Source organism: Schistocerca cancellata, chromosome 2 (genome assembly GCF_023864275.1).
Source record: "Schistocerca cancellata isolate TAMUIC-IGC-003103 chromosome 2, iqSchCanc2.1, whole genome shotgun sequence".
NCBI lineage: Eukaryota > Metazoa > Arthropoda > Insecta > Orthoptera > Acrididae > Schistocerca > Schistocerca cancellata.
In genome coordinates this window covers 495632344-495650423 of record NC_064627.1, presented here as the reverse complement: position 1 = coordinate 495650423, position 18080 = coordinate 495632344, and the positions used below count along the sequence as shown (strand labels likewise).

The 18080-nt window shown below is 42.5% G+C and overlaps 1 protein-coding gene across 1 annotated transcript in view; it reads right to left on the bottom strand.

The window, feature by feature from the left end:
* The window catches only part of LOC126162030 (homogentisate 1,2-dioxygenase), a 113016-nt gene extending 97625 nt beyond the window's left edge, over window positions 1-15391 (bottom strand). The window contains exon 1 of the mRNA XM_049918253.1: window positions 15281-15391. Coding sequence (XP_049774210.1) covers window positions 15281-15301 — 21 coding nt within the window. The 5' untranslated portion in view covers window positions 15302-15391. The remainder of the gene's footprint in view (window positions 1-15280) is intronic.
* Between the last annotated feature and the right edge of the window lie 2689 nt (window positions 15392-18080).

The following is an 18080-nucleotide window of genomic DNA, read 5'->3' as shown; positions in this document are numbered from 1 at the left end:
AGCCACGGGTGGTGTGATAAAATTGGGTGAAGACTCATTTTACTCATGTGTACTGTAAATATTATTAATAGTATCTTTAAATTTCATATGTGCAAACCAAACACATGTGTCTGTCAACACAGAATTCTTATATCAGCACATGCACTATGGTCCATAACTCATTTGGTAGGCATTTGTTAAATACTGCCTCAGTGCAGTCCAACTTGTCATGCTTGTGCATATAATTTCTTTTCATCTGCTTACCTAAGTAAGTGTTACTTTGAGATATATATGTGTATATTACCTTACTAGTTCGTTTTTTCATTGCATTAAACTCTGTTTATTAATGTTCCATATGTGTGAACACTTTTTAATCCATTCTAACATAAATCCGAATACTTATTTTATCGATATAGATAGGCAAAACATATGCCACGTGATTTGAGGGAGATATTGAGCAGCATGCTTTGTACATAAAACAATGTTTCAGGATTTGATGTGAAAGCTAGACAGGAAGTTACCTTTTCATTTGAGTGTGTGATGAGAAATCTAGGGAGAAAACTGTAAGATGTGGGTGGATCCATTCCCACACTCATGTATGGCAGCACCTTTATGGGTCCAGCTGTCTTTCAAGAGATCATAAGTGCTGGGTAATGTACTTAAGCATCTGTCAACTACATCAGTCTTGTGACTGAAATTTGTAAATTGTTAGACAAGAAATTATCCTATAAGCAAAATTCTTGTATTTATATACATTTTAAGAAACTATTTGTTTAGAAAAGAGGTCACTGCTATGGGCAGTGTTGTTCCACATAAATGTATGTTTTTTCAAGTAGAGGGTTAACATTAGTTGATGTCCCATGACACAAGGTGTTGTAGTTACTTCATCAACTGAAGTAGATTACATTTCCCTGGCAGAGCATACCAAATCAAGACCCTGCTCCAAGAGCTGTCCAGAAGAGAAGTGAAGACCATTCTTTATGTAGACAATCAAAGTATATTCTAATGATCAAATCAGAAAATTTAGTTTAACAAAGCAAAGATATAGATGTGAAATTCCACTATGGTAGTGAGAAATATGAAGAAGGTTCGTTTGAGATAAAGTACTGTAGTGAAAAAGAAAGATTGGCAGACATACTTACCCATTGTACTAAGTGTTACAATGATGTTTTCGTCATATACTTTCTCCCAGGGTTTCCAGTAATGCAAGGTGAAAGAGGTACAGGCAGAACTGAGGTTCTGAGGTGAGGCATGCTCCATCAAGTTATGTAGGATCGGGAGGGGGGAAAACCTGTGAAGGTAAGTTACCAACATGGTGGGTTTGGAAGCCGCCTCCTTCAAAGAATTTCAAATGGAATGGAGGTCATGTGAAATATCAGACTAATAGATAATTACACAGAAAAAACAGTGGTGTATTTATTTGAGCATAGCTTTATTCATTTTCGAATTATATGTTAACGCCAACTACTTTCACTCCACCTGTAAGAGAGAAACATCGGTCATAACACGAGAGTGATAAAGCTATGCTCAGATGAGAGGCGTCATTATTTTTCTCTGATAATTCTCTGTCCAAGATGGCGGATTTCAAAATGGCCAGAATGTTAGATTAGATTAGATTAGATTTACTTTCATTCCAATTGATCTGTAATTAGTAAACGAGACCCTCAGCTTTTTCTCCCTGTCCCATTTCATACTACTGCGCTTTCAATTTCTGTTTGTCCCCCTGTTTATGTTTTAAAAGTGTGTTTCAGAGCTCTGGACTATTCTGTATATTTCACTTCTCTTTCTGACGTGTCTATTTGACCCAACTAGCGGCAGGTGACTCATTAATAATGTACTCTGAGGAGACAAAAGTCAGGGGATACCTTTTAATACAGCATCGGACCTTCTTTTGTCCAGCCTAGTGCAGCAACTGAACGTGGCTTGGAGTCAACAAGTCGTTGGAAGTCCCCTGCAGAAATATTGAACCTTGCTGCCTCTACAGCCGTCCATAATTGTGAAAGTGTTGCCAATGAAGAAAGTTGTACAAGAACTGACTTCTCGATCATGTCCCATAAACGTTCAGTGGATTTATGCCAGGTGATCTGGATGGCCAAATCATTTGCTCGAATTGTTCATAATGTTCGTCAAACCAGTCGTGAACAATTGTGGCCCAGTGACATGACATCATTGTTTGGGAACATGAAGTCCATGTATGGCTGTAAAAGGATTCCAGGTAGCCGAATATAACCATTTCCAGTCAATTCTCGATTCAGCTGGACCAGAGGACCCAGTCCATTCCATATAAACAGTGCCCACACCATCACAGAGCCACCACCAGCTTTCACAGTACCTTGTCGACAACTAGAGTCCATGGCCTCGTGGGATCTACTACACATTCGAACGCTACCATCAATTCTTACCAACTGAGATCAGGACTCGTCTGACCAGACCACGGGTTTCCAGTTGTCTAGGGACAAATCGATATGGTCGTGAACCCAGAAATGGCGCTGCAGGCAATGCCATGCTGTTAGCAAAGGTCAGTCGTCAGCTGCCGTAGACCACCGACGCCAAATTTCGTCACTCTGCTCTAACGGATACGTTCGTCGCACGTCCCACATTCATTTCTGCGGTTATTTCACGCAGTGTTGCCTGCCTGTTAGCACTGACAACACTTTGCAAGCGCCACTGCTCGCGGTCGCTAAGTGATGTCTCAAGGGTCCGAACACGCTTCCCTTGGGCACACCTGAAGGTACTGTTGACTACAGTATTGTCCGTGGTGAGAGGTAATGCCGGGAATTTGTTATTCTTGGCACTCTTTTGACACTATGGATCTCTGGGATATTAAATTCCCTAACGATTTCCGAAATGGAATGTCCCATGCGTGTAGCTCCAATTACAAGTCTCTGTGCAAAGTTTGTTAATTCCCGTTGTGCGGCCACAATCACGTCGGAAACCTTTTCACATGAATCACCTGAGTGCAAATGGGAGCTCCGCCAAGGCAGTGTCCTTTTATACCTTGTGTAAACAATACTACCGCCATCTCTGTATGTGCGTATCGCTAACGGATGACTTTGTCACCTCATGTAGTTAAAGCTTACTACAGTGAACTGCACAGCTGTACATTTTCCTGCTCTCACAATCTGATGCTAGACCCTGCTGCATGAGTGGATATGTTTTAGAAAATATATTGCGTAAAATGATGATGAAGTTGACTATAACTTAAATTATATATGTAGAAAGAAGAGAAGCACCTAGCCTAAATGTAGTTGAGATGAAAGACGTTTTAAAATTCCAGTGTAAATATATGTTAATATCAGACCAGTGTACCAGTCAGCTGTAAAAATTACTAAATCATTCGTGAGCACTTGCTGATACGTTGCTTGTTAGCTTTCTTATACGGATCTTCGGTGGAAGATTCCAGGACGAAAACCAACATGCAATAAGTTTTAAGCAATAGCAGTATAGAAAACAGAAATCACACCAAAAACGTATTTTTCAATATGTGACAATGAGTTAGTCGTTGGTCTACACATCTTATTGATAATAACTGAATATTCCGCTGGAAATAGGAAAGATGTAATAGAATCATTTACAGACAAATCTTATTCCAAGATGAATTTTTCATAGTATTATTTTCGTATGATATTCAGAGAGTTCCAGGACGAATGGCCAATATTCAGAGATATAGCAGGAAGCAAAAAGTTTCGTGTAAACTTATCTCCTATTCCGAACGGTTTCTGAGATGGAATACGGCTAATATTTGTTGTTAATTTTTTTGTATTATTTAATATATTGTCAGGTTTACATATGTGCAATAGTTCGTAAACATTACAACATGTGTTTTACAAACTATCGATTGAAAAATACTAATTTTTAACAATTTCACCTCTAAGCATTATCGTACGTGTCACATTACAGCTGATGTACAGTTCTGGCAGTAAGACCACACTGCACCATTTCGGCAAGTGTTATTGTTCCTACACATGCTGTTGAACTACACGTTGAGAAGAAAAATGGGAACTTGGAAGAATACCTGTAAGTTGGGCTAGAATAAAACGTCAAAGAGATTGATTGGGTAAGACATGTAGGTGTACGCCACTAGCTCAGAAGCAAATAAATGTACATTAAATGTGTTCTATCTCAGAAACAATTCGGAATAGAATACATGTCCTTACGAAGTTTTGTTTCAAACGAGCAATCCTGTCATATCCATAGATATCGACCATTCCTCCTGGGTCACCCTGTGTGGGAAAAAAGGGATTAGAAACAAGGACTGATGTAGAAGGGTACTATTGGTTTTTTTAACGCATTTATGAGAGTGTCCCTGCTAAAGTGATAGGCTAAAATTTAAATATTGTGTTTTGGAAGAGGGGTCCTTCGAAGATGATTCACGCTCTTGCCGTCCTGCAACACTAGTATCGCAAGGAAACGAGGAGGAAAATATGTTATAGGTTATCATGTACAGGTCTGCTTGCAGGGTTAGAGAAGAAGCTAAATTCTGGATGTACTACTGAAAAAACATTTATGTGTAAACATAAAATGCTGGCTCACTACGTTGTTCACAAGACATCTCGCTATATGACTGCTTCTCGTTCTCCAACAACAAGTAAAAGCACGAAATGAGGGCGTTTGGACATGTGGAAGAGACCTGTGACATTTATACCAAATTAGATTATAAAAGTCAATGTTTTGACCACAGGATTCTTTATTAAATTGATTACCACTTTTGGCTTTCAATCAATCATCAGAATTATTTAACATGCGCCTACACGTCAATGCTGTAATCATTAGATCTGATGGTGGCTGCAAATCATGTATCAGTTTTAATAAAGTAGCCTGTGACCAAGACAATGACTTTTATAACACACTATGTGGTCAAAAGTAACCAGACACCTGGCTGAAAGTGACTTACAAGTTCGTGGCGCTCTCCATCGATAATGCTGGAATTAAATATGGTGTTGGCTCACCCTTAGCAACTTCCACTCTCTCAGGCATGCGTTCAGTCAGGTACTGCAAGGTTTCTTGGGGAATGGCAGCCCATTCTTCACGGAGTGCTACACTGAGGAGAGGTATTGATGTCGGTCGGTGAGGCCTGGCACGAAGTCGGCGTTCCAAAACATCCCAAAGGTGTTCTATAGGATTCAGGTCATGACTCTGTGCAGGTCAGTCCGCTACAGGGATGTTATTGTTGTGTAACCGCTCCGGCACAGGCCGTGCATTATAAACAGGTGCTCGATCGTGTTGAAAGATGCAATCGCCATCCCCTAATTGCTCTTTAACAATGGGAAGCAAGAAGGTGCTTAAAACATCAATGTAGGCCTGTGCTGTGATAGTGCCACGCAAAACAACAAGGGGTGCAAGCTCCCTCCATTAAAAGCACGACCACACCAAAACACCACCGCCTCCGAATTTTACTGTTGGTACTACACATGCTGACAGATGACGTTCACCGGGCATTCGCCATACCCGCTCCCTGCCATCGGATCGCCACATTGTGTACGTTGATTCGTCACTCCACACAACGTTTTTCCACTGTTCAATCGTCCAATGTTTACGCCCCTTGCACCAAGCGATGTGGTGGCGTGATGTGTGGTTTATGAGCAGCTGCTGGACCACGAAATCCTAGTTTCCTCACCTCCCGCCTAAACGTTATAGTATTTCCAGTGGATACTGACGCAGTTTGGAATTCCTGTGTGACGGTCTGGATAGATGTCTGGCGTTTGCCTATTACACATTACGACCCTCTTCAACTGTCGGCTGTCTCTGTCAGTCAACAGGCAAGGTCGGCCTGTACGTATTTGTGCTGTACGTGCCCCTTCACGTTTCCCCTTCAGTATCACATCGGAAGCAGTGGACCTAGGGATGTTTAGGAGTGTGGAAATCTCGCGTACAGACGTATGACACAAGTGACACGCAATTACCTGACCACGTTCGAAGTCCGTGAGTTCCGCGGAGCGCCCCATTCTGCTCTCTCACGATGTCTAATGACTACTGAGGTCGCTGATATGGAGTATCTGGCAGTAAATGGCAGCACAATACACCTAATCTGAAAAATGTATGTTTTTGGGAGTGTCCAGATACTTTTGACCACATAGTGTATAACAAGTAAAAGTTAACAGAGTAGAATTTTTTGTAGATGAATGGTCTTTTGTATTTTATTTTAGTTTGTTGAATGACGTCATGTGGCTATGCTAACACTAGTTGTTGCTGATTGGAAATAATCTGAAAGTTCATAACTGTTAAAGAGGAACCTTTTGGGAAAAGGAGTTCCTAGCGTTTGGTTGTTGAATTAATTAATTACATGGTAATTGAATAAGTAAAAATCTTTCGATATGCTATCGTATTTCATCTGCTCTTCCTTTCACATATAGCGTGGGTTACAAATACTAGGAAAACACTCCTTTACAAATACACTGAGGTGACAAACGTCATGTGATACCGTTTAATAACGTGTCGGAGATTCTTTTGCTCAGCGTAGTGCAGCATCTCGACCTGGCATGTACTCAACGAGTCGTTGGAAGCCCCTTGCAGAAATATTGAGCCTATGGTGCCTCTACAGGTGTCCATAATTGCGAGAGTGCTGCCAGTGCAGGATTTTGTGCACGAACTGACCTTTCGATTATGTACCATAAATGTCCTGTGGGATACATGGTGGGCGATCTGGATTGCAAATCGTTCGTTTCATTTGTCCATAATGCTCTTCAAACCAATCGCGAACAATTGTGGCTTGGTGACATGGCGCATTGCCGTCCATAAACATTTCATCATTGTTTGGGAACAGGATGTCCACGAATGGCTGCAAATGGTCTAGAAGTAACCGAATATAACCATTTCCAGTCAGTGATCAGTTCAATTGGACCAGAGGAACCAGTCCATTCCATATAAACACAACCCACATCATCATGGAGCACAGTGCCTTGTTGACAACTTCTGTCCATGACTTCATTGGGTCTACGCCGCACTCGAACCCCACCATGAGCTCTTACCATTTGAAAACAGGACTCATCTGGACAGGCCACGGTTTTCCAGTTGTCGAGGGTCCAACCGATATGGTCACGAGCCCAGGATAGGCACCAAGGCGATGTTGTGCTGTTAGCAAAGGCACTCGCGTCGGTCGTCTGCTGCGATAGTCCATTAACGCCAAATTTCGCTGCTCTGTCGTAACGGATACCTTCGTCGTTCGTTGCACATTGATTTCTGCAGTTATTTCAAGCAGGGTTGCTTGTCTGTTAGCACTGACAAATTTACGCAAACACCTCTGCTCTCGGTAATTAAGTGAAGCCCGTCGGCCACTGCGTTGTCCGTGCTGAGAGGTAATGCTGGAAATCTGGTATTCTCGGCACACTCTTGACACTGTGGATCTTGAGATACTGAATTCCCTAACGATTTCGGAAACGGAATGTCTCACGAGTCTAGCTCCTGCTACCATTCGGCGTTCAAAATCAGTTAAGTCCAGTCGTGCGGCCGTAATCACGTCGGAAACCTTTTCACATGAATCACCTGGTCCGCAGCTCGTGGCCGTGCGGTAGCGTTCTCGCTTCCCGCGCCCGGGTTCCAGGGTTCGATTCCCGGCGGGGTCAGGGATTTTCTCTGCCTCGTGATGACTGGGTGTTGTGTGATGTCCTTAGGTTAGTTAGGTTTAAGTAGTTCTAAGTTCTAGGGGACTGATGACCATAGATGTTAACGTCCCATAGCGCTCAGAGCCATTTGAACCATTTTTTTTGAATCACCTGAGTACAAATGACAGTTCCATCAATGCCCTTTTATACCTTGTATAGCTGTACCACCACCATCTGTATATGTACATATCACTATCGCATGACTTTTTGTCACCTTAGAGTATGTTCAAATGGTTCAAATGGCTCTGAGCACTATGGGACTTAACATCTATGGTCATCAGTCCCCTAGAACTTAGAACTACTTAAACCTAACTAACCTAAGGACATCACACAACACCCAGTCATCACGAGGCAGAGAAAATCCCTGACCCGCCGGGAATCGAACCCGGGAACCCGGGCGCGGGAACTTAGAGTATGTATGTATCTGTCTCTCTCTCTCTCTCTCTTTCTGCTCGCGCGCGTGTGTGTGAGCGCGCGCGCGCAGAGTTGGCAACGTTAAAGCTTTGTGAGTGTTATTTACATGAAGTTTGTCACTGACCTTGGCACGGAGCCTATCACACGGAGTCATGAGCGACAAGTGCTTTCCCGATAAGCCTCTGCGAGTCAAAAGAATACGAACACTATCAAGTACTCTAAGCACACATTATGCAATGCTTTTAAAAAAAGTTAGGAAGTCATATATGAGTAACTACTTACGGTACACTCTGTTTTTCCTAATACAGCAGACCATAAGTAAAAGATGAGGAGACTGCATATCAAATGCACAGAGACGTAACGCTAGGAGCCGCGTTAGCAGAACTACGCCTTTTTGATACCCATACGAAATGCAGCTAGTGATTACGCAAGAAGGGGCCAGCCATGGATCCATTTGATGCGACTTCACTGGAGTTAAATTACACGAGACTGAGGTTACATTTCGCAGAAGCTGCTCTTATATCGTACGTATAGACCGCTAGTTGGCGAAACAGAGTTGAACCAGTCATGTGGTTCTCTGTAATGGCTAATCTGCACGTAATTTCTGGGCAGTTTCCTGCATCCCGTCAGGAGAATATGAGGCTGATTCCCTGTCTCAGAGACACATTATACAAACAATTAAACGCGACGACCAAGTACGAGAATTTACGCAAATCACATAAAAACGGCATGCAAATCACAGAAACGCTGAAAAAAAAACAAATAAAAAATGAAGCTCGAGCCTCTTGTAGAAGAAACAGACAGAAATGTAATTGCTGGAGTACGTACTCAATGGTCGTGAAGAATATGAATATTTTAAAAGCTACATCATGCCTTAAACTGTAACAACTATTTATTGTTTCAAATACTCATGCGTTGTATGTTGACCTGATGGCTGATATGGAAGTTGTAATGACATGAAGTGAGTCAGAATCTGTATGCGGCAAACTCTTATCGATGATAGATACAGCAGAGAAGACAGTTTTTTTCTGCCAAGGAATCTTGTCTGCTCCGAAGCGTCCATTTTGCACTTGTGCTCCCGTGTCCAAGAAGTATCGAGTAGAACAGCGAAGGTTATATTTCGATTATCACGTGAACGGGTTCTGTTATGTTTCTGTGTGCAATATTGAATTAATAATCATATTTTTACCAAAACTCACGTATCACACGATAAGCTATACAGACACTAAGGAAAAGACGCAAAGAATTGAAATGGATGACGCATTCATTCTTTATGTTAAGCTCGTGATAATATCACTGACTGCGTTTAAAGTATCTAGCTTGAACCCGATTATATTTTGTCTACATCTGCATACATACTCCGCAAGCCACCATTCGGTGCTTGGCGGAGGGTGTTCCGTTCTAGCAGTCACTGCCGAGCTGTTCTGAACGTTTGAGGTCTGCGTTAGTTTCGTTCAGTAGTTGGGAAAATTCATACCATCAGTCCATTTTTGGTTCACGTGAGGTGACATAAGGTACGCTCTTCACATTTCCTCATAGAAATATGTATATCTGAGACATCAAGGCGGCAGCGCGAGGTAGCTGCGCGGTCTGGGGCGACTTCCACGGTTCGCCCCCCCCCCCTCCCCCCGCCTCGGAGGTTCGAGTCCCGGGCATGGGTGTTAGCGTAAGTCAGTTTAAGTTAGTTTAGGTAGTGTATAAGTCTAGGGACCGATGACCGTAGCAGTTTGGTCCCATAGCACCTTACCACAAATTTCCAAAAAACATTAAGGCGTGCAAAAGCACTTGCACCAGGTCGCACTTTCTCGGCTGTGTTTATACAGGGTACTTCAGATCTACCACACTGACCCTTTTCCCTGAAAAATCCTGTTTCTGGTAAAATGTGATTTAGGGAAACCTACTACGCAAATGAACCAAAACATTATGACCGCCCGCTTAATAGTGTGCTGGTCCCTCTTTGGAATACAATACTGCGGCGGTTCTGCGTGGGATGGGTTCGACAAGAACTTGGTAGGTTTTCGGAAGTATGTAGCACCGTATGTCCACGCACAGGTCACTCAATACGCGTAAATTAAGGGTAGGTTGTTTCTGGGCGAAAGCGTCCCAGATGTAACTCATTAGGTTGAGATCTGATGAATTTAGGGGTCAAGACATCATCGTGGGTCCGCTATCAAGCTCCTCAAACCACGATTCTGGCCTTGAACAGAGACAGTTTTCCTGCTAGAAGACACCGTCGACGTCGGGGAAGACATCAGGCACGAAGGCATGCAGCTGTTCCGCAATAATGTTCACATCTCATGTTGTCTTGGTGCTACGATTACTGTGAACGGTTCCATGGAAACCCATGTGACTGTCCTCTGTAGCATAATACAGGCCAATCGACTGCGTCTATGGCGTGGGGAGTGTTTCGAACAGCCGTTTGCTTGGATGACGGCGAACTGAACACGACCATCGACATGGTGTAACAAGAAACGTGATTTATTCGACAAGGCGACACGTTACCATTGATCCATGGCTTATTAATAAACCTCACATTTTGTGGAAGCTGGTCGGAAACGAGGAAAGGCAATCTCAACTTTAGAATTTCAAATAGGAGCATGGTACAAAATCAGTACCGTTAAATAGAACTCTGACAGCTGCACATTTTTCGTGATTTTATTTTTATTTTGTACCGACTCTATGACGCCACCGAAAAGTTGTCGCCAAGCAGCACACGGCGCCAGCTAAACTGTAGCAAGTGGAACTGTTGACACTAGAGTGCGAAATTTGCGTTTACTTGTAGCTTTTGTCGTTGTTTGTGTCTGCCAAGATGTGTTTTGGCACAGCACTGTCTAAATTATTTTATTAATGTCATATTCTAGCATAGAGGCATTTGATACCCTTAGAGCGCTTGGAGAATGTTGCCAAAATTATCGCAATATCAAGATTGCAGAATGGTGCAGAATTGTAGAAATTCTCAGGAAAACATGTGTAAAAGCTATAGGGAAAGACTGGTAACATACAATATGTAAAGAACCAAGAAGGAAAAATAATAATGGGAGATCGAGACCGAAGTATTCAGATCGGAAGTGTATAAGACAGGGATGTAGTCTTTTTGACTCAATTTTTCAATCTATACATCGAATAAGCAATGACAGAAATGAAAGAAAGGTTCAAGAGTGGGATTAAAATTCAGGGTGAAAGGTTGTCAACGATGAGATTCGCTGATAATATGTGAGATAAGGTGGGCAAGAATCGAAGGATATGTTGAATCGAATGAACAGTCCAGAACAGGAGTCCAAAATATGGGTCGAGAGTAAATCGAAGACAGACAAAAGTAATGAAACGAAGCAGAAACGAGATTTGCGATGAACTTGACATCAGAACTGGGGAACACGAAGTGAACGAAGCGAATGAATTGTGCTAGCTTGGAAGCAGATTAACATATGGCGGATGAAGCTAGGAGGGCCTAAAAAAAAGCTGACTAGTACTGTATGGTAGTGAAATATGGACTGTGTGAAAACAGAAAAGAAGAGACTTGAAGCACTTGAGGTGAGATGCTATAGAATTATGCTGAAAATTAGATGTACTGGTGAGGTAAGGAATGAGGAAGTTCTCCGCAGAATGGGCGAGGAAAGGAACATATGGAAAACACTGACGAGAAGAAGGGACAAGGCGATAGGAGATGGGACAATACATCAAGGAATAACTTCCATGGTACTAGAGGGGACCTGTAGAGGGTAAAAACTGTAGGGGATGGCAGAGATTGGAATACATACAGCAAACAATTGAGGATGTTTGCCAGTGCTGCTCTGAAATGGTTAGGTTGGCTCAGGAGAGAAATTCTTGGCCGGACACATCAAATCAGTCAGAGGACTGAAAAAAAAAAATGCTCGCGACATGTTTTTCAGCCATAGTGCCCATTTGAAAATGGAACAAAATCGTATCAAGCAAGTCAGTAGACGCATTAGAGCCAACGCGTAGATTCTGGGCGCAATAAATCTTGATTGACATCTTGTCGCACAGTCTTCTGGGGTGAACTGTATTACGTTATGCATATTTTTACATCATTGTGTTGTACGTCTTTATTACGTTTATGTTCATCAGTTATTATGCGCATCTGATTTACAGACTGGAATCGTCTGCCGCTACTGTTTACTAAATCAAAATCTGTACTTTCCAAATTCCATAACTTGGGCTGATGAGGAGACTTCAAACCTGGTTGAGGGAGTGAGATTGCGGACTGGAGCCGACAGCATAAATCTCTGTTCGGGAATCCGTGTTTAGATTTTTAGTGATTTCCTCAGATCTTCACACAAATCACGGGTTGGTTCTTATGAAAAAGAAAGCGAACAACTTCTTTCCTCAAGTTTTCCCAATCCAAGCTCGTGTTACGTCTCCAATATTGCACCTGAGATCGAATAGCGAAGTATCTATCTACAATGTTCACTAAAGGTCAGAAGAAAAAAACCATCGATGATTACGTCACAAAGAGTCCAGCATGTCTAGATTACAGATGTATGCTGCGGACTCAGTCGACAAATTATCATTTGCACAACAGCTAAAAGATGTTCTATTAGCAACATAGTTGTTAATGAGTTGCGGCTAGAGTACAGATGGCACATTATTAAGTGGCTAGGCGTGACTGTTTTGTAAATTGATAGAAAAATGCAAGTGACTTAGCTCCTTCGATTACTTCTTTCGGGACGCATCAAAGATATTGTCATACAATGAAAGATGAGACGAAAGATTACCGCAAATAGATGCAGAGGTACTTGTGGGTACTTACAGTGCACAAACAGGCTGTGCTTAGAAGAACGCGTAAAGTATTTCGAGCGTATCGCAAATCAAAATAGGAAAAAAGTTCCCTTTTAATAACTTTTTATAAGTGGGGAAATGGAAGATTAAAGTTTGTCCAGAGCAGAAAATCCCAGAAAACGTTTTCCTTCGTACTTGAAAGCACATCTCTTGTCCTAACTTCTTTTAAAATTCTTCCTTGAACTCTGCTCGAATCATCAGCTCCTGCAGTTTTTTTCAAGATATCGAATCAGTGCCAAATGGAAAAAAATTATCCAGCGGAAGATGGTCAATTTACAAAGCTCTCTACTCAAAGGTACTAAGTTTGTACTATGTTGCTATTCGAAATTCTGTAGTTAAGTTGGTGTAAGAAGCTTACAGGTAACGTATGGCTCATCGTTAAATTCGCTCTTATCGGTTTGCATAGGCCACATTTCATCCGAAAAAAATCGGACATACCATTTTTGAGAAAAACAGCCTTTACAACAAGTCTGAAGCACCCAGTATAAACAGCGCTAAGGAACATGGGTCGTCAGATTATCCATCATGAAAATCAAGCTGAGTTCGTTTAATTCATTTCGAAACAGCTTACAGGTAACCATTAAATTCGCCCCTATCGGTTTGCCGGAACCAGATCGGACACACATTTTCGAGAGAAACGGCTTGTACAGAATGTCCGAACCAGTGCTAAGGAAAACAGTCGTCACTTTATCCATAGTGAACATCAACAGAGTCTAGTTGTAATGGTGTGTTTTCAAACGACTGCAGCCATTGTCTACTCAGTAAGCATCAGACGAGCTTGTAACAAGCAAAAACTAGCCTATTGACAAGGGAGAGTGACAAAAAGTCACTGCTCTAAGATTGCCCCAGAAGCCTTCACTTTCTCTATACAACACACGCAATGCATGAGTGTGTTACACTAATATTGTAACACAGTAACTTTCTTATGTCATAAATAAAAGCAAGGCAGTGTGGTCATTGTGCAAAGAAATAGTACGAGAAGTCTACATAAATAATAATACTGTGCTCTCCGTTGCTGATATGACATTAAAAATGCAAAAAAAAAGGCATAAGAATACTGCTTCGATATGCGCCTACCTCACGGGATTTTCATGGTGCGGATAACGTGAACGCTAATGGTTCGCTTATGGCCAAAATCAGGTGTTTGGTTTAACGAGATATCTGAATGATTACACTCGTTGCATTAGACTGGAGCTATTACAATGAACGTGATTTTCCTATAGGCTTGAACCGAAGGAGCTGATGCCGCTGTCAAGGCACACCGAGTGGTTTAACGGTACACTGTGAGGTTGCTATCAACAACAGCAAATTTCAGATTCACTCGTAAGTCGTGCAGCGATAGACTAGGGTGGTATTAGAGGGAAAATAATCGACGACGGAAAGGGTAACTCTAGCAAAATTCGTTTCTGTTTTTCATTTAATGGAGCCATAATTATAAATCAGTGTGGCTGAGTGGTGTGGTGCAAGTCTTTCGATTGTCCGCCACTTCGGCGATTTCTGTGCCCCTAACCTACCTGAGCAATACTACAGGGGTAAAAGGGACTCAACAGTGTAACGTTGAATGCGAACCACCAGTCGTTTTCGGCGAAGGTTCACAGCGTCGAAAGGTGACGCTTATGTTAAAAGCAGAGTGAAAATTCTCGTGGGCCGACCGCGTTTCGTTACCACAACGTTTCAATTTCTAGGCACGCGCTTTGCCACTAGGCCACCAAGCTCAACCAATGAGACCACATACGTACGTGAATGCAACGTTCCTTTCATGATAACATTACGTGTACTTACTTGTGGGACAGTTCATTTAACGACGTTCCTTTAGTATTTTGATGCTCCACTAGGCTGCGAGTGATATTTCCTGCTGACGAGGGAACAATGCGGTAGGTAGAGACTAGCAGAAACGGAAAAGCAGTTTATCTTCGCCACAATGCCGCTTACACTATCAAAAGAGGAACGTAATGGCGACGTCTGTTACAAACAAGCTGCGTGTAGGATTTGCTCTAGCAAATATTAAACGAACATTTTGCTACAGTCTGTAGCTTTAAAGCAGACTGACATGTACTTAGAACGACAAATGTGTTGTATTCGTAGGTTCCTATTTCCTTAAATGTGATAACATATGTGTGCAGCAGGCGTGCCGTTCATTGCAGCTCCAGACTGCACGAGAAGATGCAAGCGAATATATGTCATTTAGATTTGTCAAAACAGATTCAGTCACTAAATGACTCCAGCAACTGGCGAGCAATGCTTTTGTGGACCTAATCAAATAGACAGTTTCGTCAGTGTTAGGTGGAGACTGCACATGAGACGAGAGCTGCAGGCTACAGTCTGGAGCCGCGCGACCGCTGCGGTCGCAGGTTCGAATCCTGCCTCGGGCATGGATGTGTGTGATGCCCTTAGGTTAGTTAGGTTTCAGCAGTTCTAAGTTCTAGGGGACTGATGACCTCAGAAGTTAAGTCCCATAGTGCTCAGAGCCACGAGAGCTGCAGACCTACCTTGAGGCCCTCGAAGTCCATGGCGCGTTCGTCTGCGGCAGCTGCCGGTTGTCAACAGCGCAGCAACGGAGCGGTTGCCAGGGACCCAAGGCCGGGCGGTGTATCCCCTCGAGTAAACAAGACCAGAACCTGTTCTACTGCTCCGGCGTGCTGTTGCGGCCTTATCATGTAGATTCCTACGCTGTCTTAGTATGAACATTCTACTGTAATTCTGGTTTACGTAGATGCTTCGGGAACTCAAATGTGAATCCCTGGTGGAAAGGCGACATTCTTTCCGATGAACAGTATTGAGAAAAATTACGGAACCGGCATTTGAAGCTTACTTCACAATGATTCCACTGCTACCAAGGTAAATTTCGCTTAAGGACTGCGAAGATAAGATACGAGAAATTAGGGCACTTATGGAGGTATTTAGGCAGTCATTTTTTCCTCGCTATATCTACAAGTGAAACAGGAAAGGAAGCGACTGGTTATGGTACAGTGTACCCTCCACAACGCACCATGCGGTGGCTTGCGGTGTATGTATGTAGATGTAGACGCAGATGGTCAACACAGCCGGAATCGCCAACGCGATAGTTTTCCGATACTTGTAACCAACAATGATCTATTCGATTTTAGGTGAGCTTGCCGGCCGCTGTGGCCGAGCGGTTCTAGGAGCTTCAGTCTGGAACCGCGCGGCCGCTACGGTCGCAGGTTCGAATACTGCCTCGGGCATGGATGTGTGTGATGTCCTTAGGTTAGTTAGGTTTAAGTAGTTCTGAGTTCTAGGGGACTGATGACCTCAGATGTTAAGTCCCATTGTGCTCGGAGCCGTTTGAACTATTTTTTTTTTAGGCGAGCTTCTTATCAACACGGTAATCAACAGCAATCTCGTAGTTATCACTGAAGTTGTCAATCGGAAATTATTCTTGCAAACTGACTGGAACGACACTCTGACACTCTTTGCGGCTGTCTTACAAGGGGAGGCCACGACGTTTGGAACGCGGATTTACTGCATACTTCGTACACTCGTAGTACTCCACGAGCACAACATAATGTGTAAGCAGTAGCTCGTACTTCTCAAGCGTTACTGAGAAAATCACAAGATAATTTCGGTCGTCAAATATATATGTGTGCGTGGCCATTTTAACCATGAAGCGGCAGCAGCCGAGTGGTGGCGTCACGGTAGTTCAGCATGTTCGGTTAGAGCGTTCGCTCTCCTTTCTAATAAAAGAACTGAGCGAACGGACCAGCGAACAAACCGAACGGGTATCATCGGACGTCCGCGCTGAAAAATTCAACGAAGAATATAGAACAGATATTAAAAAAAAAAAGAAAGTTATTGACGTTCAAGCCGCTGGATCGAGTTGCGTTCGTCAGTTTTTTTTTTTATTTTCAACACAGTCATTTTCTTGATTATTTATATTACAATTGATATAATGGGGAAAATACGTGTAATCGGATGAACTTTTATTAAATATAAAACGTTATTTGGCAGTCTACTAATTTTTATTATCACAAATAATGTAATTTTTTTTTTTGGGGGGGGGGGGGGGAGGAGACCAGACAGCGTGGTCATCGGTCTCGGGAAGGACTGGGAAGGAAGTCGGCCGTGCCCTTTCAGAGGAACCATCCCGGCATTTGCCTGGAGTGATTTTTAGGGAAATCACGGAAAACCTAAATCAGGATGGCCGGACGCGGGATTGAACCGTCGTCCTCCCGAATGTAATATTCATAAGTATCGACTAGTAAACGGCCAAACGCATAAAGTGATACTGAAAATGTATGCTTGTTCGTGATTTGAGAACTCCCTTATACCTGGAAGGAGCCCGAAACGACTTGTTACCTCCAAGTTTTGACCGGCACAGACGGCTTTCGAAAGATGTACTATTAATCGTCGCTTTCGACTTTACGGGTACATGATGGAGGATGGTATTTTTCGTAAAAACATGGAAAAAGTGAAGTTAAACGGCACCAGCTGCATTGAATAAATGCTATGTTTCCTCATACGCAAGGTAAACAAACCTCGTTAACATTTTCAAAAACCTCTCTTTCAGACGATAGTTTGGAAGCAAACCACGCATAACGCAGTATTTCCTTAAATATCGGCGCTGATAATAATCGGTTACGCAGTGTCGAGTGTATTTTAATAGCGTCTTCCAAGAAGCAATTTCTCGTTCTCTTTCGATTAAATACGAACAGTTTTGAAGACACGGACAAGCATACATTTTCAGTATCAGTTTATGCGTTTGGTCGTTTACTAGTCGGTAGTTATGAATATTATATTATTTGTGAAAATAAAAATTAGTAGACTGCCAAATAACATTGTAATTTAATAAAAGTCCATCCGATACACGTATTTTTCCCATTATATCAACTTAATATAAATAGTAAAGAAAATGACTGAGTTGAAAAAAAAAGACTGACGAACGGAACTCGATCCAGCGATCTAGAGGCTTCAACGCCAACCACTTACAAAAAAAAAAAAAAAAAAAAAAAAAAGTTCTATATTGTTCGCTGAATTTGTTCAGAGCGGACGTCCGATGACACCCGTTCAGTTTTGTTGTTCATCCGTTCGCTCAGTTTCTTATTAGAAAGAAAAGAAAAGTTAACGCTCTGACCGAACACGCTGAGCTACGTTGCCGGCATCACTCAGGTGCAGCCACCTTATGGTTAAAATGGCCACGCACATATATATATTTGACGACCGAAATTATCTTGCGATTTTCTCAGTAATGCTTGAGAAGTACGCGCTACTGCTTACAAATTTTGCTGTCCTCATTACTGCGAGTGTGCGAAGTTTACAGTAAATCCGCGTTCC